The sequence below is a fragment of the Corvus hawaiiensis genome, chromosome 9 (genome assembly GCF_020740725.1).
Source record: "Corvus hawaiiensis isolate bCorHaw1 chromosome 9, bCorHaw1.pri.cur, whole genome shotgun sequence".
NCBI lineage: Eukaryota > Metazoa > Chordata > Aves > Passeriformes > Corvidae > Corvus > Corvus hawaiiensis.
Window position 1 is genome coordinate 3,984,136 of NC_063221.1, and position 23,204 is coordinate 4,007,339.

Consider the following 23,204-nt stretch of genomic DNA (forward strand, 5'->3'; position numbering starts at 1 on the left):
GGAACAAAACATCACCTTTTTTATACTTGATAAGACTGAGCAAGACATGGATGTGGCCCCCGGTTAAGCTGGGGCCAGGCTGCTGACAGCCATCCTCTGCTTGAGTGTCTGACCCAGCCCATGGTTTCTGCATGCAAATGTATAAATAAATATTGTCTGTCTTCTCTTGATTATGCAGGCTTTTGTGTACCAGTCCTAAAACATCCAGAAAGACCCACTACAGATGTACACAAATTACTCACTGACCACAACACACTTTGGGGCTAAAAATAAGATTGTGTTTAAATCGGCCTGAATCCACTTTCTGTCAAGTCACTGCAATTTGCAATTCAAACCCCATCACAAGCTATCTTTGTTGGAGCAGCAGTGGTTTTTTGGAGTTTGATGCTGACCTCGAGGGCGAAAGTGCAACTCCCCACTGCACGGTTGCACAACCGCATGACATCCTCCTGCTTTCATCGTCGCTCCTCACGCAAGAGGGACTAAAAATAGTAGCTAAGCGTCCTGATTAATAAAAAATAATCTATGACCAAAAGATAAAACATTCTCAAAGATATTAGGGAAATTTTGTTTACAGTGCAACTATACGGTGGGGGGGGTTAGGGGGGGTGGGAAGTGGTGGTGGTGAATTTTAAAGGAAAAGCGCTGGGGAAAAGCCATTGTTTGTTCCAAAAATGCCTAATAACAGGATCTGGTCTTGCCAGACACACTAAATTCCCTAAAACTAAACTAAAACTAAATTCCCTCCAGCATTCCTTCCTTCCCGCTCTGTGTGGCGCTTTGCAGCGCGAGTGCTCTGCAGCCCGTGTGTGATCACAGCCCTCCGATCTCCTGCCTAATGAATTAAATACATAATAAATGGTCGATCAGCGGAACCCCGCGCTGGCAGGAGCTCGTTGTGGCGGTGCCAGCCCCGTGCCGTCCCTCAGCCGCCGACAGCGGCCGCCCCTCATACCTGCGCCGAGCGGGGCCGGGCCGAGCGGGGCCGGGCCGAGCGGGGCCGGGCCGAGCGGGGCCGGGCCGAGCGGGGCCGGGGCGGGCCGAGAAATTCCCGGTTTGGGCTTCCGGCCAGTGACTCAGCCGCGCTCGCTCTGCCCTGGCATAAATAGGAGAGGGGAAGCAGGGGCCGGCACAGAGAGCTGCCGAGCCAGGCCCGCCAGCCCAGCCCAGCCCAGCCCCGCCATGCCGCTGCTGCCCCTGGCCCTGCTGGCCGCGCTCCTGGCCGCCGGCCGCGCCGGTGAGTCCGCCCCGCGCTCCGGATCAACGCACGCTTTGCCTTCTTGCTTTTTGTGCTCCTCGCTCTCTTGCCATTTCTCTGGTGTGTGTGGGTGCCAGGCCCTGTGCGGGGTGATCTCCCCTTCAGAGGGAGCAGCAGACAAGAGGCGAATTCTTGCGCTTTTTAAAGCTGCTCCCTGGTAGCCCAGAGGTTACCGTGGATGGATGGATGGATGGATGGATGGATGGATGGATGGATGGATGAATGGATGGATGGCGCTGTGATGCCTTCCTGATCAACATTAAACTCCAGGGCATTCTCGTTCGTTGTACAAAGTCCTGGGAAGGTGGGAGTGCATTGCAGAGGTGCTAACCCGAGCTCTGGTTCCCTCGCAGCCAACCCCTGCTGCTCGAACCCCTGCCAGAACAGAGGCGTCTGCATGACCGCGGGGCCCGATCGCTACGAGTGCGACTGCACCAGGACAGGCTACTACGGGCAGAACTGCACCACTCGTGAGTATCCCACACCCCTCTCTGTGGAACTGGAACGCGTAATCCAATTCCAGCATTGCAGGTTATCCTCCATGAGCTGATTAATAATGACCTTCCCATTGTCTCTCGCAGCGGAATTCTTCACGTGGCTGAGGCTAGTGCTGAAACCATCACCAAACACTGTCCACTACATCCTCACCCACTTCCAAGGAGCCTGGAATATCATCAACAACATTCCCTTCTTACGGGACACTATTATGAGATATGTACTAACATGTAAGTGTGGATTGTTTCTTCCAGTCTTCTTAAAACTTACTCCAGGATATTGCACTGAATTGATCTGTGTATAAATCAAGCAGCCTAAATTGCACTAAGGTTAAAACACCAAAATTTAATAAGACTTCTGCATGATGCAGACTTGTATGAAACATGCTGAAGTGCAATTTAATTCTACTTTCCGCAAGAGTCCATAATTTGCTGACATGAATTTAGCACCCAATTGCTCATGTTAGTAGTGAGATCCACCTGATAAACCAGGATCCAGTCCTGTTATTCAGTAACTGTAATCGTATTTAACATCAGTAACTGGGTTGTGTGGAATTTACAACTGCTGCCGAATATATGGAAAAGATCTGGCTTTGTGATTTACTTTTTCAGACTAAAATGTACAGTTAAAAACAACCAAATATTTATTTGTCTTTCAGCAAGATCACACTTGATTGACAGCCCACCAACTTACAATAGTGACTACAGTTACAAAAGCTGGGAAGCTTATTCCAATCTTTCCTACTACACAAGAAGCCTTCCACCAGTAGGACTTGACTGCCCAACACCGATGGGTGTTAAAGGTGAGGGATAAACCAGACACGTAATGATTGCTTGGTCTTTTCTAAGAAGAAAAAATAATTAGAAGTTCTTATGGGACCTGCTTGTCTGTAGCCTTTTTTCAGTATAGTTGACTTTTAGAATAACCATATTTTGGATATATTGTGTAAAGATCTAAAAGATAATTATTCTGGCTCTTGCTGTTGAGTTACATGCTAAAGCAGGGAACTTAGAAATTTCTAATAAAATCAAGAAAGTGAGCATAGAGAAGTAGGTAATTCCCCTTGTTTGTATGCTGCTGTCATTCAATATTCCACTGAAAGTCTAAAGCCTTTTTGTTAGGAATAAACTTCAGTATTTCATGAAGGGTTGTCTTGAGTATCTCACTGTCTGTTTCTCCCACAGGTAAGAAAGAGCTCCCAGATTCAAGTCTGATCGTGGAGAAGTTTTTGCTGAGGAGGAAGTTTATTCCTGACCCACAAGGCACAAACGTGATGTTCACGTTCTTTGCCCAGCACTTCACGCACCAGTTCTTCAAAACGGACCACAAGAGGGGCCCTGCCTTCACCAGAGCGCTCGGCCACGGGGTACGGTCACTTCTGGGGACATGGCTCGTGCTCTTTGGGAGCTGCTGAGTGGCTGGAATGGCCAGAATGGCATCCTGCGGGTTGCCAGGGGACAAACACCTGTGTGCACACTGTGCCACAATCCCATGGGATTACCTCTTCTGCAACTGCTCCTCAGGCCAAATTCTGCTGCTGGGCAGTGTCTCTTCCTGGGTGAGAACCACGCGCTCTGCCGAAGTGGTTCTGTTTAAAATACCTGTCCAGTGATCACTTATTATTCCCAAAAATCTGCTTTCACCTAAAGCATGTTAGATGTAGTGAGTATCCAAAACTTCTCTGGACTCTGTTGGTTCCAAAGAGCTGTATCCAGCACTGTAGTATTGCTTGTGTACTGCTAATAGCCTTAGTTTAAAAAGAACTTCAAAAGCAGACTTGGATTTAGGATCTTTACCTACAAGATAGGCAGCCTTTGAACAAAGAGTTTTTCACTGTAAGTGTTACTTGTATGTCCAAATCAGAGCTATAAATTGTGTGTGTATATATAGAAAGCTGTCTGCATAGTAGAAAGTTGCTGACACTTTAAACAGAGTCCTTTTAAATTGCCAATGTAACAACCTCCTCTTATGCAGAGATGGCTCCAGTTGCCAGGAAATAATTTGGCTTCATGTTAAATATTGGGGCATGATACTTATAAGGTAGCAGTAATGTAATTAAAAGGTAAATATCTAGGGGGTGAACTCCTATTGGTATCCATAGAAGTGGGACCTGTCCTAAAATAGCAAAAAATGCAGGTTGGCTTCATGTCCCAAATGCTTTTGTTTTATAGGTTGACTTGAACCACATTTATGGAGAGACTCTGGAGAGACAACTTAAACTGAGACTTCGAAAGGATGGAAAGCTGAAATACCAGGTATGTCTTAGCTCAGAATTCCTACCTTCTTACTGGATGGCATAGATTTCCTAAATTAGTGCTGTGTGAATGGTGTAGGTGATCTAAAGCGTGAGTCAGAGCTGAGAGAGCCGACAGAGCTTAACCAAAGTACCATAGCTCAAAACTCCTGGTGTTTCCCCCACACACAGATGATCGATGGAGAAATGTACCCGCCGACGGTGAGGGACACGCAGGCAGAGATGCTGTACCCACCCCACGTGCCCGAGCACCTGCAGTTCTCCGTGGGGCAGGAGGTGTTCGGCCTGGTGCCGGGGCTGATGATGTACGCCACGATCTGGCTGCGCGAGCACAACCGCGTCTGCGACGTGCTCAAGCGCCAGCACCCCGACTGGGACGACGAGCAGCTCTTCCAGACCACCCGGCTCATTCTGATAGGTGAGGGCCACTGCTGCTACGTGCAGCTCCAGCTCAAGCCTGCAGAGCTGGAGTGAGGGGCAAGCTATCCCATAAATTGGGGTGTGAGTGGCTTCTTCGTGGCCTGTCACTGGGGCTGTGTTGAGGCGCAGCTTCCCCCCAGCTCTGCTAAAGATGAAACTGAAGAAAACTCAGTGACACTCAGTTCCCTTTTCTGAGGGAAGCAGAACTGAAAGCAGTGAAAAGACAGGAAGCTCAGGTTCCTTTCTCAGAGAAAGCCTGTGAGGCTGGATGACCTCAGGCTCCCTGATGTGGGATTTTGGGGGTTTTTCACCCTAGGGTTGGGTCAGCTTAGGTATGCTTCAAAATAAAGGCTGTGATTAAGTCTACAGTTCAGGAGGTTCTGAAAAATGTAACTCTGCATAGTTCTCCTGTCTAATTGTATGCCCAGTGGTATTTCATCTTATGTAAATGGTGATGTGGTCTAAGCTGGAAAAAACCTTGCCCCAACTGAAACCATAAACCAAGACAATTGTATTAAGTAGTTCAGAAGCTGAGATTTGCTTTCAGACATCAAGTTTCTTCATTATCTCCTCCCTTTCTGCTAGAGATATTGTGTGACTGAACACAGAGTAAATGCTGGTGTGTGCTGTTCTGTGGAGGGTGCAAGGAATTGTGTCTTCGGAGGGTGGGAGGGGGAAAACAGGCTGTGGAAAACACCTCACTACCCACAGCCCAGAACTCTTGGGACCTGAAGTACTGTTCCATGCCTTAGTCACATAAAATACATGAATTGCTTTATAGGAGAGATTACAGGAAAGTGTTTGTTGTCCTGATCACTGAAGTATATTTTAGAACAGTTCAGAAATTGTGTTTTCTCTGCCACTGAGGAGAAGCAGTGCTAACGTTCTCTCCTATTCCTTTGTCCAACAGGAGAGACAATCAAGATTGTTATAGAGGACTACGTGCAGCACCTGAGTGGGTACCACTTCAAGCTGAAGTTTGACCCCGAGCTGCTGTTCAACCAGAGGTTCCAGTACCAGAACCGCATCGCAGCCGAGTTCAACACCCTGTACCACTGGCACCCGCTGCTGCCTGACACCTTCCGCATCCACGACCAGGAGTACACCTTCCAGCAGTTCCTCTACAACAACTCCATCATGCTGGAGCACGGCCTCTCCCATATGGTCAAATCTTTCTCCAAGCAAAGTGCTGGCAGGGTAGGTCCTTCCTCAAGTTGATGGTGAACCAACAGAGGCATGAGCTGGGGGTGGGACAAGGGAACAGGATAAAGCTATTTAAAACTAATCACTGGAAAGTCACAACTTCCTCGTGACTCATATCAGGAGATCTTAACAGCTTTTCCTCTTTCATGAACAGGTTGCTGGTGGGAAGAACGTTCCTGCTGCAGTACAGAAAGTGGCAAAGGCCTCCATTGACCAAAGCAGGCAGATGAGGTACCAGTCCTTGAACGAGTACAGGAAACGCTTCATGCTGAAACCGTTCCGATCCTTCGAAGAGCTTACAGGTAACAGTCCTCATCCCTCCCAGCAAATGAGACACATTGTCTTAAAATGCCCGCAGAGTCCTGCAGTGTCATTACTGGGCTTGAGCAGGACAGTCTTGCATGGAAAATGGGATTTTTCCACTTACATTTTTTACTCGTTGCAGGAGAAAAAGAGATGGCAGCGGAGCTGGAGGAGCTGTACGGGGACATCGATGCCATGGAGCTGTACCCAGGCCTGCTGGTGGAGAAGCCCCGGCCTGGGGCCATCTTTGGCGAGACCATGGTGGAGATCGGGGCGCCGTTCTCCCTGAAGGGGCTGATGGGCAACGCCATCTGCTCCCCTGAGTACTGGAAGCCCAGCACCTTCGGGGGCAAGGTGGGCTTCGACATCGTCAACACGGCCTCCCTGCAGAAGCTCATCTGCAACAACGTGAAGGGCTGTCCCTTCACTGCCTTCCACATCCTGCCTCCCGAGCCCACCGAGGCCACGATTAACGTTAGTACCTCAAAAACTGCCATGGAAGATATCAACCCCACGCTCCTGCTGAAAGAGCGCTCTGCAGAGCTGTAGAAACCCAGCTGTCTATTTATTTATTTAACTGTGTTATTTATTCTATTTATGGCTTAGTATTTAAAAAACCAACTTGAGCATCTTCACTGTGGGGGTTGCCTTAAATTCCTTACCTGAGGTAAGGCTTCCATTTACAAAAGGGATTTTCTGTGTTTGAGCTTGACAGTGCTGAATCCCTTGTTTAAAATCTTCTGTAACAGAACGATGTATTCCAAAGTGGATAAAGGTTCCAACTTCTTTTTACTATTGTTTTAATACTTGATGAAGGGGAGGCGTGGTGATTCTGTCTAGCAGTTTTCATAGGTCACGTAACACTACAAAAGCAACTTTTTTTCTCAGCGACTTGAAAGCAGCTATTGAGCTAAAAGTACAAGAAAAAATCTGACTTAATGAAAACTGCCAGAAGAGATTATGGATTTCATATGAGCACTCAAAAATTAACAAAAAAAAATACTTGAGACTCACTTCTTTATGTAAGGTCAGAAAATGCATTGCATTTGTTGTTGATGCTACCTACCTCTCCCTCATTGCAGATAGGGCACTTTGTATCGTAATTTAATGTCTCTTATGTACCAATCCACTTCTGGATTTAGGTGAAAGTAAATTTTTTTACAACTTTTTTAAAAAATGTTTTTAATGTTTTAAATATTTAAAGAAAATAGTACTTTTCCTGGATTCTACTTCTTTTTGAAGGAAGTGTGACAGATGTATTAGTTGTGTAAGGGTGTGAGAATGAGATACTGAGCTTTACAGTAACTGACTACTCTCAGGCTGCAATACAAGGCTGCTTGCATTTGGATAGGGATGTTTTTATTATGTAACTTTGGGGAGGTCTTAAACTTAGCCCAAGGCACTGGGATTCTTTTCATAGCTGTAGTTCTCTGGTCTACTTGATAATGTAATTTTAATGTCTGTCACTCTAAGGACAGGAGGACAGTATAGCTGGAGTTAGGGTGTGGCTGTGGCTTTGTGCTCCCAAAACCAGGGGGGCTGTAAACTGAGCAGCTCTGTAAATACACAGAGAACTGAACACAGAAGAGATTCAAGCAGTGCTTCCAGACACAGAAGGTAGCTCTGCCTATGTGCACAAGCTGTATGTGCAATTTGTACTTCTATTTATTGGGGGGTTAGTGGGCGAGGGAGGGATAATGTTTTATTTATAATTTATAAACAGAGGCATTTTAAGTAAGTGGCTTAAGCTTCTTTAAAACTGGCCAGCACAAAAAAAAAAAATGTATTTGTCCTGATCCAGCACTAAAATATCTAGTCTCATCTGGGCACATAGGGATCTTGTACCAGCACTTCAGACTTTGCATGTAAGGGTATCTTTTTTTAATTTCTAGAGAGGAAATGTAGAAGATGATCTTCCCATAAAAACAGCTGGGGAACTATAGGGAAAAAGAAAATGTCACATCAGACTGGAGTAGAACAGCAACCTGGTATTCTGTGCCCCTGCCCAAAATTCCTTGACTACTTGTGGAAAAGGACTTGAGTTTTCCATTTCATCTGAACTCTCAAGCACTTGTAGAGGCTTGTGCATTGTACCAGCTCTGGCAGTAGTGTAGTTTGTCTGTGGCTCTTCTTTTTCCATGGATTTGTGTAGAGCCAGCCATGCCTCGTGCTGGGTAGGTCTGTAGCTGTGGCCGGGAACAGCAGAACCAAGCTCTCCTGCAGCCATCGATACCAGTGACTGGTCTGGGGTGGTCCTTGGTATGGATGCTGTGGGAGCAAGAACGGCTTTTGTTTTCCTTTTTCTCTGTGAGGCATGAAGAAGGGAAAACCTTCTCTCCCCTTGTATGCAAAGGTGGTCAGTACTGTATGTGCTAATGAGTGAACGCTGCTTGGACACTTGTTCGTCATGCAATTGTCCATCAGACCCAGCTCTGGGCACCCTTCAGAGCACCCTTCTGCCATTAACCCAGGAACAGGGTTTGGCTGAGAGGCAAAGGGAGGCAAGTCTGGACAGATCAAGTTATTTTGGGGTAGGTACAGAGGAATTCCTCAGACCATCTCACTTGAGTTAAGTTACAGGCAGCTTCAGCAAGGATTCCTGTGCACTCTGCGTTTTGTATTCCACAGCCTCTAAATGTGGGTGTTTGAGATTATTTATTTAAAATTCTGTGAATTGTTTTTCACTTTATTTTTGTAGGACAACAATGTTGTTAAAATGCAATTGTTTATACAAATAAATTGAAAACATTACCTTTATGGGCTCCTTTGTTTGTGTTTTCCTTCAGCAGTGTTTAGGATGGATCAGTTCTTTAATTGATTACATGGAGAATTACAAGGCATTACCAGCAGCACTAAATTCTCTGGTGTGTCAAACCCAAGATGCCTGTACCTTAAATTGCCCAAATGATGTAATTTTTGTCCCTTTGGCCTCAAGTGAAAAGGGATTTCACTGTTCCATCCCTGGAAGAGCCAGCTCCTCTTATCTACAGCGGAGATGCCAGCACTGCCCTGGCAGCTTCAAAGGGAAAGTACAATATTGGAGTTGCACAACACTGCCTTGGTGTAACTGACTTCCCTTCCTCACTTCCCTTTTCCCAGGCTAGAACGGTCCAGAGCTGTTTCCTTTCATGCTTGGCATTCTCCAGAAGGGGAAACCGCTTTGTAATGCAAGTGACCACTGGACCAGAGCAGGGCTGTTCTTCCTAAAAGCTGGAGCAGGAGCTTGGACAATGTGTCCCCCTCTTGCAGTGAGCACTTTCAAGGCCACCCAGCCTCTTCCCTGCGTTTTCACCTCTGGTGAGGAATGAGTGGAAGCTGGGAAGGAGACATCCCAGGGGATTGCTGTACTGCCTGTCACTCACCACCTGCACCAGCCTCTGACCAAGTGTCACCTCAGTCCCCCACGATCATCCCACTGCTGACTGTCCCCAGTACTCCCCCATCCCAATATTGGTGCCCTGTCCTCTCCCAGCCTCTGTCTAGAGGCCAACCCCAGAGCCACAGTCCTTCACTCAGAGTCACCTTCCTTCCAGCCACCCAAAGTCCTCTTTGGTCCAAGCTCATCCCAGTGTGCCACAGGTCAATATTCCCAACAACGCTCCAGTCCTGAGAGTGTGACAGTTCTGCTTCTGCTTTGGAGCTCGTTTCCATCTCCACAGGTGTGCAGTTCCTTTGCATTCCTTCTGTAGCCAGGCACCCAAACACCTCCAGCAATTCTCCTCAACACTCAGTTCTCATCACTTCAGTGACCATCTTCAGCCCCAAAAATGCAATGTCCTGAGGACCCTTGCAAAAGCATCACTTCAGTGCCTCTCCTGGCCACACTCCAGGCTGTGGGTGAATGGGGGCAGGTACAGACCACGTGTGGGGCTTTTTTCCTTTAACACCCAGTCAGCTCATTGTCCCCACAAGTGAATTGCCACATCCCTGTTTTGCGGGGAAGCTGAGCAGGGGAGGAGTGAAGACAAGGCCGGTGGTTTCAGTGGGAGAGGATGGGCAGTGATCAGGCAGCTGCAGGGTCATCCATGAAGAAGGTGTTTTGGGTGACTGCTGCCCTAATTAGGGAAGGGCCAGCCCGGATGGATTCGAGCATGATGGCTGAGATAGCTTGATAGAGGAGGAGCTCCTCCTTCCCTCTGAGCCAGGGGCATGTCCTGATGACACAAAAGGCAAGAATGTTCCCCAGAGGAAACCTGCCCTGCCAAATTCTTGCTCCCCAGCCTGGGTTGAGGGAACTGTTTCACCCAAGGCAGTGTGATAAAGGAGGGGGACTCAGCAGGAAGTCCATCCAAGCTCACGGCAGCTCTGTGCTTTTGGGAGCAGGTCACCTCCCATCCCTGCCAAGGGCTTTCTCCAGCATCACTCACTCTCTGCCCTTTGCGCAGGAATTCCTTACGCGTGCTGAGTCGGAGCCCTGACCAGACTGGGCTCTGCACCTGAGCTGAGCTGAGCTGAGTTGACCTTTACAGTGAGCTCCCAAGGCAGCTGCTTTTCCAGATTCCAGGAGACCTTCCTGTAACAGATGGCCACAAGAAAATACTCCTTTGGTTTTCAGCATCAATGCAGAAAAGTCAACAGGTGTCTTGGCTGGAGAGAGAGAATGAAATAGGTGAACAGCTCTGGAAAGCTTATTGCAAATCTGTGCTGTTTCCTTTGGAAGACCAGGAAGGAAGACACCTAAACGTTGTAGGACTGTATATATAGGACAGAAAAGAGCAGGCTGTAGCTAGATCTATGCTCTAAATATGGAAAAGGAGGTGAACTGAGACACCCTACCCGCTTTGCTAAAAGGCATGAAAAGAACCACACAAGGCAGAAATGCAGCGATATCCCAAAGGAATATCATGGGGAAGAAGTCTCCTTGGAAAGAGCTGAATGCTCCTTTTTCTTTAATCTGGGATTTCAGTTTGCAAATAACATACTGAGGAGCAACAGGATTGGATTCAATTTGTAATTCGTTCCTCTAATCCGCTTGTTTTTTCCTATTAGCATAAAATCTCTGAATTCTGTGCTTACTTATAGAGTAAGTCCAGATATTTTCATCAATATTGGCAAGGTACCGATCACAACCAAAACCAAACCCAACCAAATTTTCCATTCTGCAATTTTCTTGTCTGGAAATCCTGAGTCCGCACTGAAAATCTCAGCGTTCACTTCCAGCCAAAGCTCGAGAAAGCAGAGCCAGAGGTGGCCCGGGCACGTTGGGAGCTGAGCACCTTTGGGAGAGGGAACCTGTTAAAGCTGGTGAAATCTCTCCAGTTTGCCACTGGGAGAGGGCAGGGTGCAAAGCACTCCGAATTTGACTCATGCTGGTTACTTTTCATCCTGCGGGTGTTCCCCATCAGAGACAAAGCAAGGCAGGGAAACCCTAAACCTGGGGAAAGAAGGCAGTGTTCAAAGCATCTGCTTTCAAACCAACCCACTGCATGCCCTCTGAGGATCTCTGGATCAATGCCCCTTCCCTGGAAGTGTCCAAGGCCAGGCTGAACGGGACTTGGAGCAAGCTGGACACCTGGAAGTGGCAGGGGGGGTAGAGATGATCTTTAAGGTCCCTTCCAACCCCAGCCTGTCTGGGTTTCTATGATTCTGTTTAGCCCATAGCAGGGCACATCTACAAAAAGTTGAAAATACTTTGCATCTTCTAACCAACTGCAACCCTAATATCTATATATTTTTGTTTTGTTTTGTTTTTCAATGTTAAATTACTTAACACTTACCAGAAGGGCACTGGTAAAACACAGTGTCACACAACCAGGAGCATCCTGCTTGCAAGTGCCTCAAATCTTTACTTAATAGAACCACAGAATCAGTAAGGTTGGAAAAGACCCTGAAGATCAAAGTAGCAGCTCATTCTTCTGTCTCAGGACAAACCCCAGAATCCTTCCAAGGCCCTGTGGGAGCTGCATTCCTGCTCTGTATTTTATTTTCTTGCAGTAACCAGGTGTAGCCCAGGCTCACTCCGAGGTGGATGTAGGTGTGTGCGAGCATCCCTGTCCAAACCTGCCCTGCTGACAGGGAACTTTAACACCCATTCATTTGCCCCAAAAGGGCCACATTGCGGTTGACTTTCCTCTGGGAGCACCTGAAACCTTTGAAACACGCACACCCCAAAATTGCTAAAAGCGTGAAAGCAGTGCCCAGGAGACTGAGCAGCTGTGGGGGTGGGAAGGCCTGTTCCCCAAATGGTCTCATCTTCCTTCCCCCTTTAGGAGGTGTACCCAAAGAAATTATTCCATAGGCATTCATCAAGGGAACACTGTGCAAGCCACACAGGCTCCAGCTAACAGGGATATCCCTGAATTTATGAGGTGGGAGGTGAAACCAAGACCATGAGAAGCACCACGACTTTGGGGTAAAAACCCAGCAAAAGGATCTTTTAGTATGATTCTAAGCACTGAAACTCTGCAGTGAGCCATGACAGAGCAACAAAACACGGCTGTTCTCCAGCAGCTCCAAAACCCTGCCCTGAGACTGGCACAGCTCAGTGTCCTCGCAGTTGTGGCTTTCCAGCCTGTTGCCTAGACAAGATTAATTAATCCTGCCTAACAAATAATGGCAGAGTTTCTAAGTAGCAGTGGTAGGTACTCATTAAAGCAAATCCTGGCTGAGCTGGCGCAGAGGTGAAATAGCAGCTCTTACACAAGGCGAGGATGTTCCATGTGGTGATGCCATCACATCCAGAGCTATTACGTCCAGAGAGGCAGGGAAGGAGAGCCCATTCCGCCTAAATCAGGGCTGGGATTTCTGTAGCATGGAGAATTTCAGTGAAAGCAGGAAAAAAGAAAATATTTTAAAATTAGAAATGGACTGAATTTTCTGAGTGTCCAATGAATTGGTAGAATTTCAGGCAGATTCAGGATGTGTTTCTGGCAGTGGGGCAGCAAACCATCTTTTCACTGCTTGCTAGGTCAAGTGTTTCAGTGTTTGTCATCATAACTGACCCAGGCTGGATGGGGAAAAAAAGATTTCCTAACCTGACCATGAAGAAGAAGATCTTTTTATAAATGAAGAGAAGGATTTAGCATCATTCCAAAAGGAAGATGGCATTATTGTATATTAAGAAACCTTGGATGTTCTACATAGTCTTCACCCTGTATCAGGAATAGTTTTCATTCAATTTTAAATTGAATCTCCAGCTCAGTAGGTGGACATGGATAAAACACTGAACTGAAGTTTCCATGTGTTTTTCCTCAGTCTGAAGAAAGAAAAAGGATGCTTATCTCATTTTGAGGAAAATTTGAGGGGCATATGAACACCCTCCATGAAGTTAATGTCTCCCATAACTGCAGAACAAGTATCAGAACACTCAAGGAGAGATGAAACTTTGAAAAGTGACTCTGCTTCATCAGAGCCTAGGGGTTTGGTTTCTGCCAAAATCAGATTCAGAAATCGTGAAAGCATCTCTGGAGATTTTCTGTCCGACAGTGAAGTGTTCTGGATCACTTAGGAAGGAGGTGCCAAATGTGTAAGGGTTTTCAGTTTAATAAATATCCCTTTAAATAGAAGAAAAATTAGGGCAGGGAACGGTTCACAGCAAGCCAAGATCAATAGCAATTCACAGCCAAGTTTTTAAAAGCAGCAGCAAAAATAATACCATTTCTCATGTGAATAGAGAATAAAAATCCCCAGGGTTTCTGATTTTTTAGGAAGTTGGTTTCCTCTTTGAAGTCACTTCCTCATTGACCCTTTGTTGCAAATATTTCTCATAACTCCCTTTAAACCTTCTTTGCAAATAAGTGAACATTTACCACCATTTTCCTTAATATTTGTTTATTCAACAACCAGGTCTCCAGTGCCTCCAGCTGGCATGTTCGAGGTGGCATTGCTGAAGTTGCAGACGATTTGCATGACATTGGGCTGCTGTAAACATCATTTGCACGTCCCACTCTCCTTCAGCAAATGCAATGGCAAGAGAGGTGGGAAGCCCTTTCCCTGTGGAATTTGTTAGAGACTGAAAATGTGCAGGTGTGATTTGACACAAACCAGCACCTTGGGATGCTCGGTGCTCTGAACCAATCTGAAAAACTCTTCTGCAGCTGCATATCAGATTTAGAACTGACTTCTGGAAAACTCAAGGGCTTGTCTGCATCTCCTGACATTGCAAAAATGGACAGGGAAGCTCCCTAGAAAAGGTTCCTATGAGATTACTGTCGCTTCTGATTTCAGCCAGATACTACAAGACCAAACTCCAAAATAGAATTTTAGTCATTTTTAAAGTTTTTTGTCCTCTTCATTTAGAGACCAGGAACCAGAAGACAGACTGGGGAACAATTTCATAATAGCTTGTCTAAGAAAAAAATACATTGAGAGAAGGATGTGCTGCTCCCCATCACATTAAATCTGTTTGCTCATTCTCAGTAACTACAAAATTTACTGGGGGAACTGGAAGTCAAATAAATCATCTTGAGTGACTAATAAAAATTTTATTTATTTGCCTCTAGCTTCATTTTCACGAGACGATCCTTCCTTTATAAAAGAAGCTACATTACTCATGAATCAGTACCTGAATGGGTAGGCAACATGGGAGGTTACGAATCAGATTCTTTATTATTAAAGGGCCATAAATGCGCACACTTTGACAGAGCAATCCATCATTGCCTGACTTGCACAAAGCCAGCCCCACCTTCCAGTTCACAGCCACGCTCGATTCTCCATTGAGAGAGCTTATCAAGAAGAACTCAGTAAGTTCTTCTTACTCCATTGGTGATATGTAATCAAAAATTATGTAATGGCTGCACACTTTGAGTCCCCTAACAAGCCCCCTCCTCATTTCCCCTCCCTGCCTCTCATAACCCTGACAGGGCACAGGCTGCAAGGTGATAAGAAGTAAAGTGCATTTACTCGTAAAACAAGTTCATACAAGTACATTTTTCTGCAAATTTTGCTTTTTAATTTCATTGAGCTGGTTTTTGCCAATCTAAAATCTGTCTAAAAGCTTGAAAATGTCAAAATTTGGACTTGGAGCCCGCTTCTTTTTCTTTTTCAGACAACACTTTTCCAGTTCTGTCCTCAGACCTATTTTTTAAGGAGGAATATGGTGACCACTCCCAGGGGAAAGGAAGACCTGCTTTGTGTTTATCGTTTTTTTGGTTAGAGCTGGAGCGTGTCTCCAAATCCAATATGAAAAGTTGTAATAAACATCTTCCAAGTTTTGATCCTCATAATTTAAACTACTCCTCTGCAGATTATGATAAAGTCTCCTTTAGGCTTCTTGTTTAGTATTTAAACAAGGATGTATGTTTAGTACTTAAGCAAGCATAAATTATAATAAAAAAACATTTTTGATTTAGAATAGAATATAACATAGAGATGGTGCAATGAATAAAAGTGAAGTTTGAAGGAAATAGAGACCTATTGAAATACAGAGCTGCATGTCAGGCAATAAACAGCTTCAGCCCTACTTCACAATGATATCAGAAGTCAGAACAGGTGCAATGAAACCAATTTTAAAATTAAGAAATATATGAATTATAACAGGGGAACAAAATAGTAAAAATCCATGGGAGGGCAATGCTGAGGTTCCCCTGGCTGAGTGCAGCATTGAGAAAAGCAATTTCTCATTTTTTCAAATTCCTTTATTCTTTTTTGTAAAAAAAAAATATTTACTATCTCCTTACAATGTCCCCGCATGGATAGCCAAATTCTTCACCTTCCCATCCCTAAACACAAAGCCATAGGATCCTGGAATGATTCGGATCTTCTTGGCCCACCCCCCTGCACTGTTTGCAGATACAGGGATGGAGTTGCTCTGTTCAGATGCCATGGGCCACAGCAAGCACTGAGGACTCAAGCTGGGCTCTGGACTTTTCCTTTAGACTCAAGCTGGGCCCTGGACTTTTCCTGATCTCCAACAAAAGCATCTTTAGGGGGAAGTTTATTTTGCTCCGTAACATTACGCATCTTGAGTGGACTCAGGATGAGTAAGGAGCGGACGTGTGGAGCCGCATACACCCAGAGCTGGAATCCCCTTCTCCTCCCACCCCACCATAGCAAACAGGAGTTCATTTCCATTTCCTTTGTGTGCTGGGAAGCAAGGAAACCTCTCAGCTTGAGCCAATGGAAATTTTCAGACAAATCTGTCCTTTGTTGGAATGTAATACTTTGGAGACAAGCCAAGTTCAACTAAGGTGTCCTTGGGAAGTGTTTCTCTGGTCTAGCAAGGAATGTGTTGGTCAAAGCACAGCTGAGGCCTTCCCCCTCCCCTCCATCTGCCAGAGAGAGCAGAGGTTTAACCTCTCTTGGAGGGTCTTGGGCCGGTGCTTGGGATCAGCTTTTGTGTTGCCTCAATCCTCCAGGTAAGTACATTAACTCCAAATAAAATCACTGTTGCAGGGTCACTCTTTCCCCATCAATTCCCTCCTTTCATTTAAAAAACCCCACAACTTAAAATTTCCATTTCTCTTCTGCCATAAAATGGGAAAATTTCTGTAGGATGACAGATCTTCTCCTGCCTACCACTAGTCCTGGAACAGAGTTCTTTGGCCCACTTGGCAGAGAGAGCATCATCACCTGGATACTGTATTCCCAGGGCTCTAAAAGTAAACAAAAGGCCAAAATATGATCGCACCACTTGGATCATATTTCTTCAATTGTCATAGAAGAAGAAGATGTTTGACATGGTATGTATAAGTTGTTTGAGGTTTGAAAGCCTAAGGAAAATTAAGATATTTAATGCTGCCCTCAAACGAACCGGGACAAGGAGAAAGATTTTAAAATTCCCCTATATGCAAAGTGGAGCCATTGTCAAGCACAAAAAGTCACACTGGAGCACAGCAAAAGTGCCTCTGGGAAGCAACCCAAATTTATTTAATTGGGTAGGGAAAACCCTATCAATTTGTTTGTTCTGACTGTGATGTCAGCTTGTGAAGGTGTGTGAAGATACAGACACCAACCCATTCACACTTCCGAGCCCTACGTGGCGTATCTGACGCACTCCAGGAGGGCAGGACGTGAGGGGTGCAGGCTCTGCTATGGCACCATGGCTCCCTCCTCCTCTCATTCCCAGAGCCTGGTGCAGAACAGAGCTCTGGAATGATGGGGGGGATGCAGCCAATCATGGACCCAACCCTGGCGTCACTGAGCAGAGCCCAGTCACAGAGTGGTCCCCGCACAGCGAAGGGGGCACTGTGTGGTCTGACAGAAAAGTGAGACTCGGGCTTCCTGTGGGGTCAGAAAAGATCTCAGAGTCACGAGACACTTGGGAATATTAACAAAACCCAGCCCTTTGTGTGATGTCATGGTCCTTGGTGCTCCCACCATGGGGCTGTGGGTGCTGGGAACAGCACAGTGGGAGGGTCACCCCAGCACATCCCAAGTGTGAGGAAACCCCTGACACCTTCTGTGCACCTCTCAAAGGACACCCCTACATGACACCAAGTTCAGCACATCACCCAGGGGTTCATGGACACCAGAGAAGAGGCAGAGAAGCACAGATAAGAGCCCTGCTGCTGCCTAAAGTCGGCGGGGCTGACCTTGGGTGTCCTGGCAGCAAGACTGCTGTGGAGCTTTAAATTGAGAGCCTGGACAAGGGAGGCACCTCCTGGATGAGGGCAGAAGAGCTCCCTGCTCCCTCCTGCCATTCCCAGTGTTTCCTCACACCTCTCTCATCTAGCAGAACTCTCTCCACGCACAAGGATCTGGAGAAGTTTCCTGGAAAGGCTGTGCAGAGCAGACACACATTTTAATTGCCAGCATTCACTGCTTAGCTCAGTGCCTTTGGAAGAGCTCCACAAGTTCATTTGGCTGAGCTCAAGACCCATCACCACAGTGTGGGGATGAACCCCAGAAATGCATCCTCTGGGGTGGAGATGTTCTAGAAGAAGGATATGGGAAAGGGCATTGCATTGAGAGCTTGTCCATCAGGGTCTGCCAAAGGATTCATTTTGGTAGACATTGCTGCATGGAAAAGCAATTTGGAGCCCTTAAAGCTGGTGTTAACTTTGTCCATGTGCAGTTGGGCAGACCTTGCAAGGACATGGACTAACGTCTTTGTTAAACTTGCTATTCTTCATTAAACTCACTTATGCACAGACTTCTTCAGAATTTAAGTACCCATAGCCCTGTGCCTTGTTGTGTGCTAATGGGTAGCTCCTGGGAGTTAACACCAGCCTGGAGTGGGAACTGCTCCACAACTGCAGGAGGAACATCTCAGCGCAGCCTTTCCTACATGGTCTCAAACATCACCCCAGTGTCATCAGTTCTCCCAGCTCGTCCATGAATGCAGTGCTCCATTAATTATCATTATTTATATTCTCCTGATGCCCAGAGGCCTCCATGGGCAGCAGCTCTTGTGGTCCAGAAACAAAAAGTAGCAACACAGACCCTCATGTGAAGGGCTTCCTTTTCAGAAAGACACAACTCAGCAGACGAACAAATCATCCAAAGTGTGGTGGCTTTTCTTGTGTAGGAAAAAAAATATCACAAGGAGACAGAGTCAAAGATGGAGCAAAGGAGGAAGAGGAACAGGAGTGACGAAGAGAAAGCATAGGAAGAAGAGAAAAAAGGATGGAGGGCAATGGAGGAAGGGGAAGGCTCTGGGAAGGATAAACTGCAGAGGCACGTGAAACTGGGCAGACAGTCACCGAGCAGGAACAGTCAGCAGTGGACATCGCACGGTGTCCACACTCCCGGCTGGCCAAGGTCGTCAGGGATGGGGGCAGGAAGGGCCAGCAGATGTGGACATTCAGCTGTCCCCAAGGAGCTCCAAATGTCTCCATGGAGCTCCAGCTGCCTCCAAGGACAGCCCCCCTGGGCCAGCTCACCTGGCACATCTGCAGGGCCACCATGGGGCTTCCCACCCTCCCTTCACCACCTCTACTTTCCAGCTCTTCCCTGTTCTTTATTTTCTTTTCCTTTTCCTTTTATGGAAGAGCCCTTGGTTCTGATGGCTGTCCCAGAGAGATTTGTCTGTCAGGGCCAGGACGGCTCCTTTTGACAAATCCCAGGAATTTTTTCCCCCTGAGGAAGGAGGCAGATCCACGGCCCACCTCCTGTCTGAGCCTTCTCCGTCTGCTTTGCGAATACAACTGAGCTGTGACTCAGAAGACAAAAAAAGAGCCTTTTCTCCCCAGTGTAGTCAGTGGACAGAGCTGTGCACCTACAGAGGATGATTCAGACCAACTTGGATGTGTAAAACATTTTGCTTTTTGGAAAAACTCTGAAATTGTCTGAAATCGTAAAGCTTCCTATGGCTGCCTAAATCATCTGTGACTTACACTAAAGCCAAGGAAGGAGAAATATGGGCTGGGGCGCTTGGTAGTGGCAGAATACAATGAAAATTTCATGGTTCCTCCTTACATTACATCAAATTACATCAAAGCTGGACCTACGAGCCTTTTGGATCCCTTCCAACTCAGGATATTCTGCGATTCTATGATTCTACATAATGTGGAATTGTAACTTTCCTGGCTTTTAGAGGGATTTGAATGTATAGAATAACCAAAAAAAGGTAAAAATTATGAAGGCAGAAACTGCTTATGTCCTCTCATGCTGTCACTTATGCAGGAAGAAAGTACCCAGAGCAAAACATTTTATGGGGAGAATAAAGAAGAAAAGCATAATCACCCTATTTCAAGCCAGAAGTACTGAGAGAATCCCAATAAAGTGAAATCGCTCCAGTTTGGAGCCAAAACACTATGAGATGAGGGTTAGGAAGACCTTGTGAAAGGCTTAGAGAGCCAGGAGTTGTATCACGGTGCTTGGAAAGCTTCTCGCATCCCCATCCCTGTTCGTCCGGCTGCAGAGGAGTGGCGTAACACCATTCTTGTTCCAGCACTTTGGAACAGCACCAATGATTTCTTTTGTTGCTGTTTTTTTTAATTCCTGGACTCTGACATCGCCTGGTGCTGGTTGGTGAAGAAAGTGTGAGTTCCTGGGAAAAGCAGATGCAGATGGATGGGTTTTCCATGTGCTGCTGTGCTCGGTGTGACACGGCGCTAGCGCAGCACACCCAGACCCGGCTCAGACTCCAAGCAAGGCTTTTTCCTTCTATCCCAGAAAAAGAAAGCTTTTAGTGACCCCAACTAATTGTAGCTGTCTGGCAAAATGTGATTTATCTGCTACACTTTTACCCTTTACCACCTCACCTGAAGTACTCTAAATGAGGAGCACAGTAACACTATATATCATATAGAGTATGGACATGCTATACACTCTATTTAAATCCAAACAAAGGACTTCTAACAATGCCTGAAAATGCCTGAAAGGTTTCTGAGAGCAGTGGATTATGTGTGTAATGTATTTACACATGTAAATGTCATCCACTGCTGCTGACCTGTTCTGGTTCAATGGATTGCATACATCAAAAGCCGGAATTAAGAGAAGCTTCACCTTCACAACTGATTTCTCTGCCTGCTGTGAATCATCAACCCCCAATCTTTCTTTGACCAGAAGCAGACAGCAGGGCTGTCCAGCAGACAGCTTAGGTGTGCGTAAGCAAGTTTAGCACAGTGAGGCAATTCTGGATCCAAAGCCTGAAGCCCGTTCAAATACTCCTGCTCTCACTCCTGATGGGAAAACTCTATTTCACTGGTATTTGTGTGGCATCTGTGTGTTCATCCCACAGGCTGAAATGAAATAATCTATAACTGCTTCTCCATGAGCTTAAATTCTTAGAGGAAATACCAAGGACTGGCTAACTTTTGAAACTGATGACAGAGGGGAAAAATTCCTTTCAGGATCATCAGGAGAAGCCATTAGAGACCTGAGGTAATTTACTCCCAGGCACCAGGACACGTGTGAAGTTCTCCAGGTTTCTTGTCTTCATGAGCACTGTCTAGGTGACGAAATGCTCTCAGGACAGCACAATACTTCAGGGCAAAGTTTTGGCAACAGAATTCATTTTCCTAATCAGTTTTGCCTTGCATGCCTGGCAGAAATATGACAAAAACTCAGGTTGTCACCTGAAGAGACCCAATCTCGATGTTGGCAGCTGGCCATCTTGCAGAGGTAGACAAAAGATCTGTGTGGAAGTCAAGTGCCATGGACAAAGCCATGCCAGCACCTGAGACACTTGGATATATTCATTAGATTAGCTCAGTTGGTCAGAGCATGGTGATGATGACACCAACGTTTTGGGGTAGATCTGTGTAGAGCCATTCACTGAAGAGTTGATGATCCTTGTGGGTCCCTTCCAATTTGGAATATTTATGATAATAAAGTTAGTGGGAAATGTGCCATTCTGTGATTTGATATGTTATGTTATGTTATGTTATGTTGTATTATATTGTATTATATTATATTATATATTGTTTGGAAGAGAGCTGGTGGGAGAAACTGGCTTCTAGGAAAACCCAGTCTGGAAGGGACCTCAGGAAAACCCTGGTCCAACCTGCAGCTCAAAGCAGATCACCTCTAGGATCAGCCCAGAGCTTCACCCATGACGCAGATATGAGCGGGTGGCATTTGGAAGGTGACTGGCACTGGAGTAGTCATTGCTTCTCTTCTTCATCTTGAGGCCTATTCAGCTCACCTGATGCAATTCTAAAACAAAAGGATGACATTTTCCACGCAACTTGTAAAGCTGCACGACATTTTGGTGTAATGGCAAAGCCCAGAGTATAAATAGATGTAATAATTAGTTGGATGAATGGAAGAAGGGCCATTCATTGATTAGTAACAATAAATAAATGCAAGTCAGTATGGTCACCCCTACGCTATGGGCCTGGGCTGGGGGCACAACCAAAATCCTGCAATCAAGAATTGCTGCCATAGGTAGAGGACCAACAAATGTAAGTGTCTGCAGCCTCAGCTACTCTGCTCTCCTAAAAGCTTTTTCCAAGGCAGGGACGTGAGCGCTGACACCGTCACCACGCCAGTGCCATGCAGGGCTTTCCTTCTGCAAGGACACTTGTCTGCTTCTGCCCAAACAGCCCCTCCCTGGGTGAGAACAGCCCCAAGACCATATTCCAATGGAATTCCATTTATGCCACCAAGTTATTACAGAACCTGCATTAGCTCACGCAAAACTTTCACAAATCCGTGTTTTTAAGGGCTTAACACGTTCACAAAAGTATTGTTCATGGTGGCAGGCTATAAAACTGTGCAATAACCTGCCAAGGGAAATTTCAGAAAATTTCTCATCTGAGTCATCTCCATCAAGGGCATGAAACAGAGAAAACCTTTGAAACAAATTACCGGTTTCTGAGTTGGAAAAATGACCAACACCCCACCACCCCCCCACACACACACCAGTGAAATAAGACCTTTCACATCCCTGGCTTTTGTTTCTCTGTTGTTGTCCACGCTACTGACTCACTCCTGTGGCATGGCCAAGAAAAAAGCCCGTCACACATGGCACATCACCAACAGCTCTTCCAATTTGCAGGGAATCCCAACATTTTCGTCTTGGGTTTGTTGCAATTCAAAGAAAAATAGGTTTTCAAGAGTTCCTGTAGAGTAGAAATTCTCTAAAAAGAGATTTCATAAATGCCAGCATCAGGAATAATGAGAAATAAGGGTGGCTGGGATGGATTTCAGCAGCTGTTGATGGATTTCATCATCTTCTTGCTTTGGTCATGCAGCAGTGATGCAGCTCTACACTGTCTCATAACAAGACTTGTTACAAAAAAATGACTTAATTTGAATTCCTATTCGCACTCATGTACTCACTCACAAATCACAGAATCCCAGACTAATTTGAGTTGGAATGACCTTAAAGCTCTTCTAGTTCCACCCTCTGCCATGGGCAGGGACACCAGGTTGCCCCAAGCTCTGTCCAACCTGGCCTTGAACACTTCCAGGGATGGGGCAGCCACAGCTTCTTAATTAATTAATTAACAAATTCAATTCTCTGTATCTGAGGAGCTAATAAATACGTGCCTAGAAGTATATGAAAACATATGAATCATCTGTCCAAGTGCCACATACTCAAAAATTGTAGGAACTAGAACCAAATATTTAAAGGAAGTGCCTCCCTCTAGAAAGGGAAGGTAACAGAGTGCAGAAAATCCTTTAATGCTTTAACCTCCTCGGTGCTCGAGCACCTTCTTCTTGGCCAGGCTTCGTTTCCATACAATGGAAATCAAACTTTTGGGCACCAACCAGCAGCACAGGCCTGTTTACTTTGAAAAGGAACTCTGCAAAGCCATGTCCAATATCTTGTGCTCTCCTCAAGTTTCGGTGTTTACCGGGTGGCTCACACAGTAGGTATGTAAACATGGATTAATCCATTAGACAAGAATGTATACAAATAAATGACTCTATTTCACTAATTTCCCCTTAGACCTGGCATGTAAATGTCACCATGGCCACAGCAAAAATGTCCAGGGATCT

The 23,204-nt window shown here is 45.9% G+C and overlaps 1 protein-coding gene across 1 annotated transcript; it reads left to right on the top strand.

Moving 5' to 3' along the window:
- The first annotated feature begins 1,129 nt into the window (after window positions 1–1,129).
- Window positions 1,130–8,690, top strand: PTGS2 (prostaglandin-endoperoxide synthase 2). Its single transcript, XM_048313441.1, has 10 exons — window positions 1,130–1,237; window positions 1,612–1,728; window positions 1,840–1,983; window positions 2,412–2,555; window positions 2,938–3,119; window positions 3,925–4,008; window positions 4,179–4,425; window positions 5,338–5,624; window positions 5,785–5,932; window positions 6,076–8,690. The coding sequence occupies exons 1-10, from the start codon at window positions 1,183–1,185 to the stop codon at window positions 6,480–6,482; spliced, it is 1,815 nt and encodes a 604-aa protein (XP_048169398.1). The 5' UTR covers window positions 1,130–1,182; the 3' UTR covers window positions 6,483–8,690.
- Window positions 8,691–23,204: the final 14,514 nt, after the last annotated feature.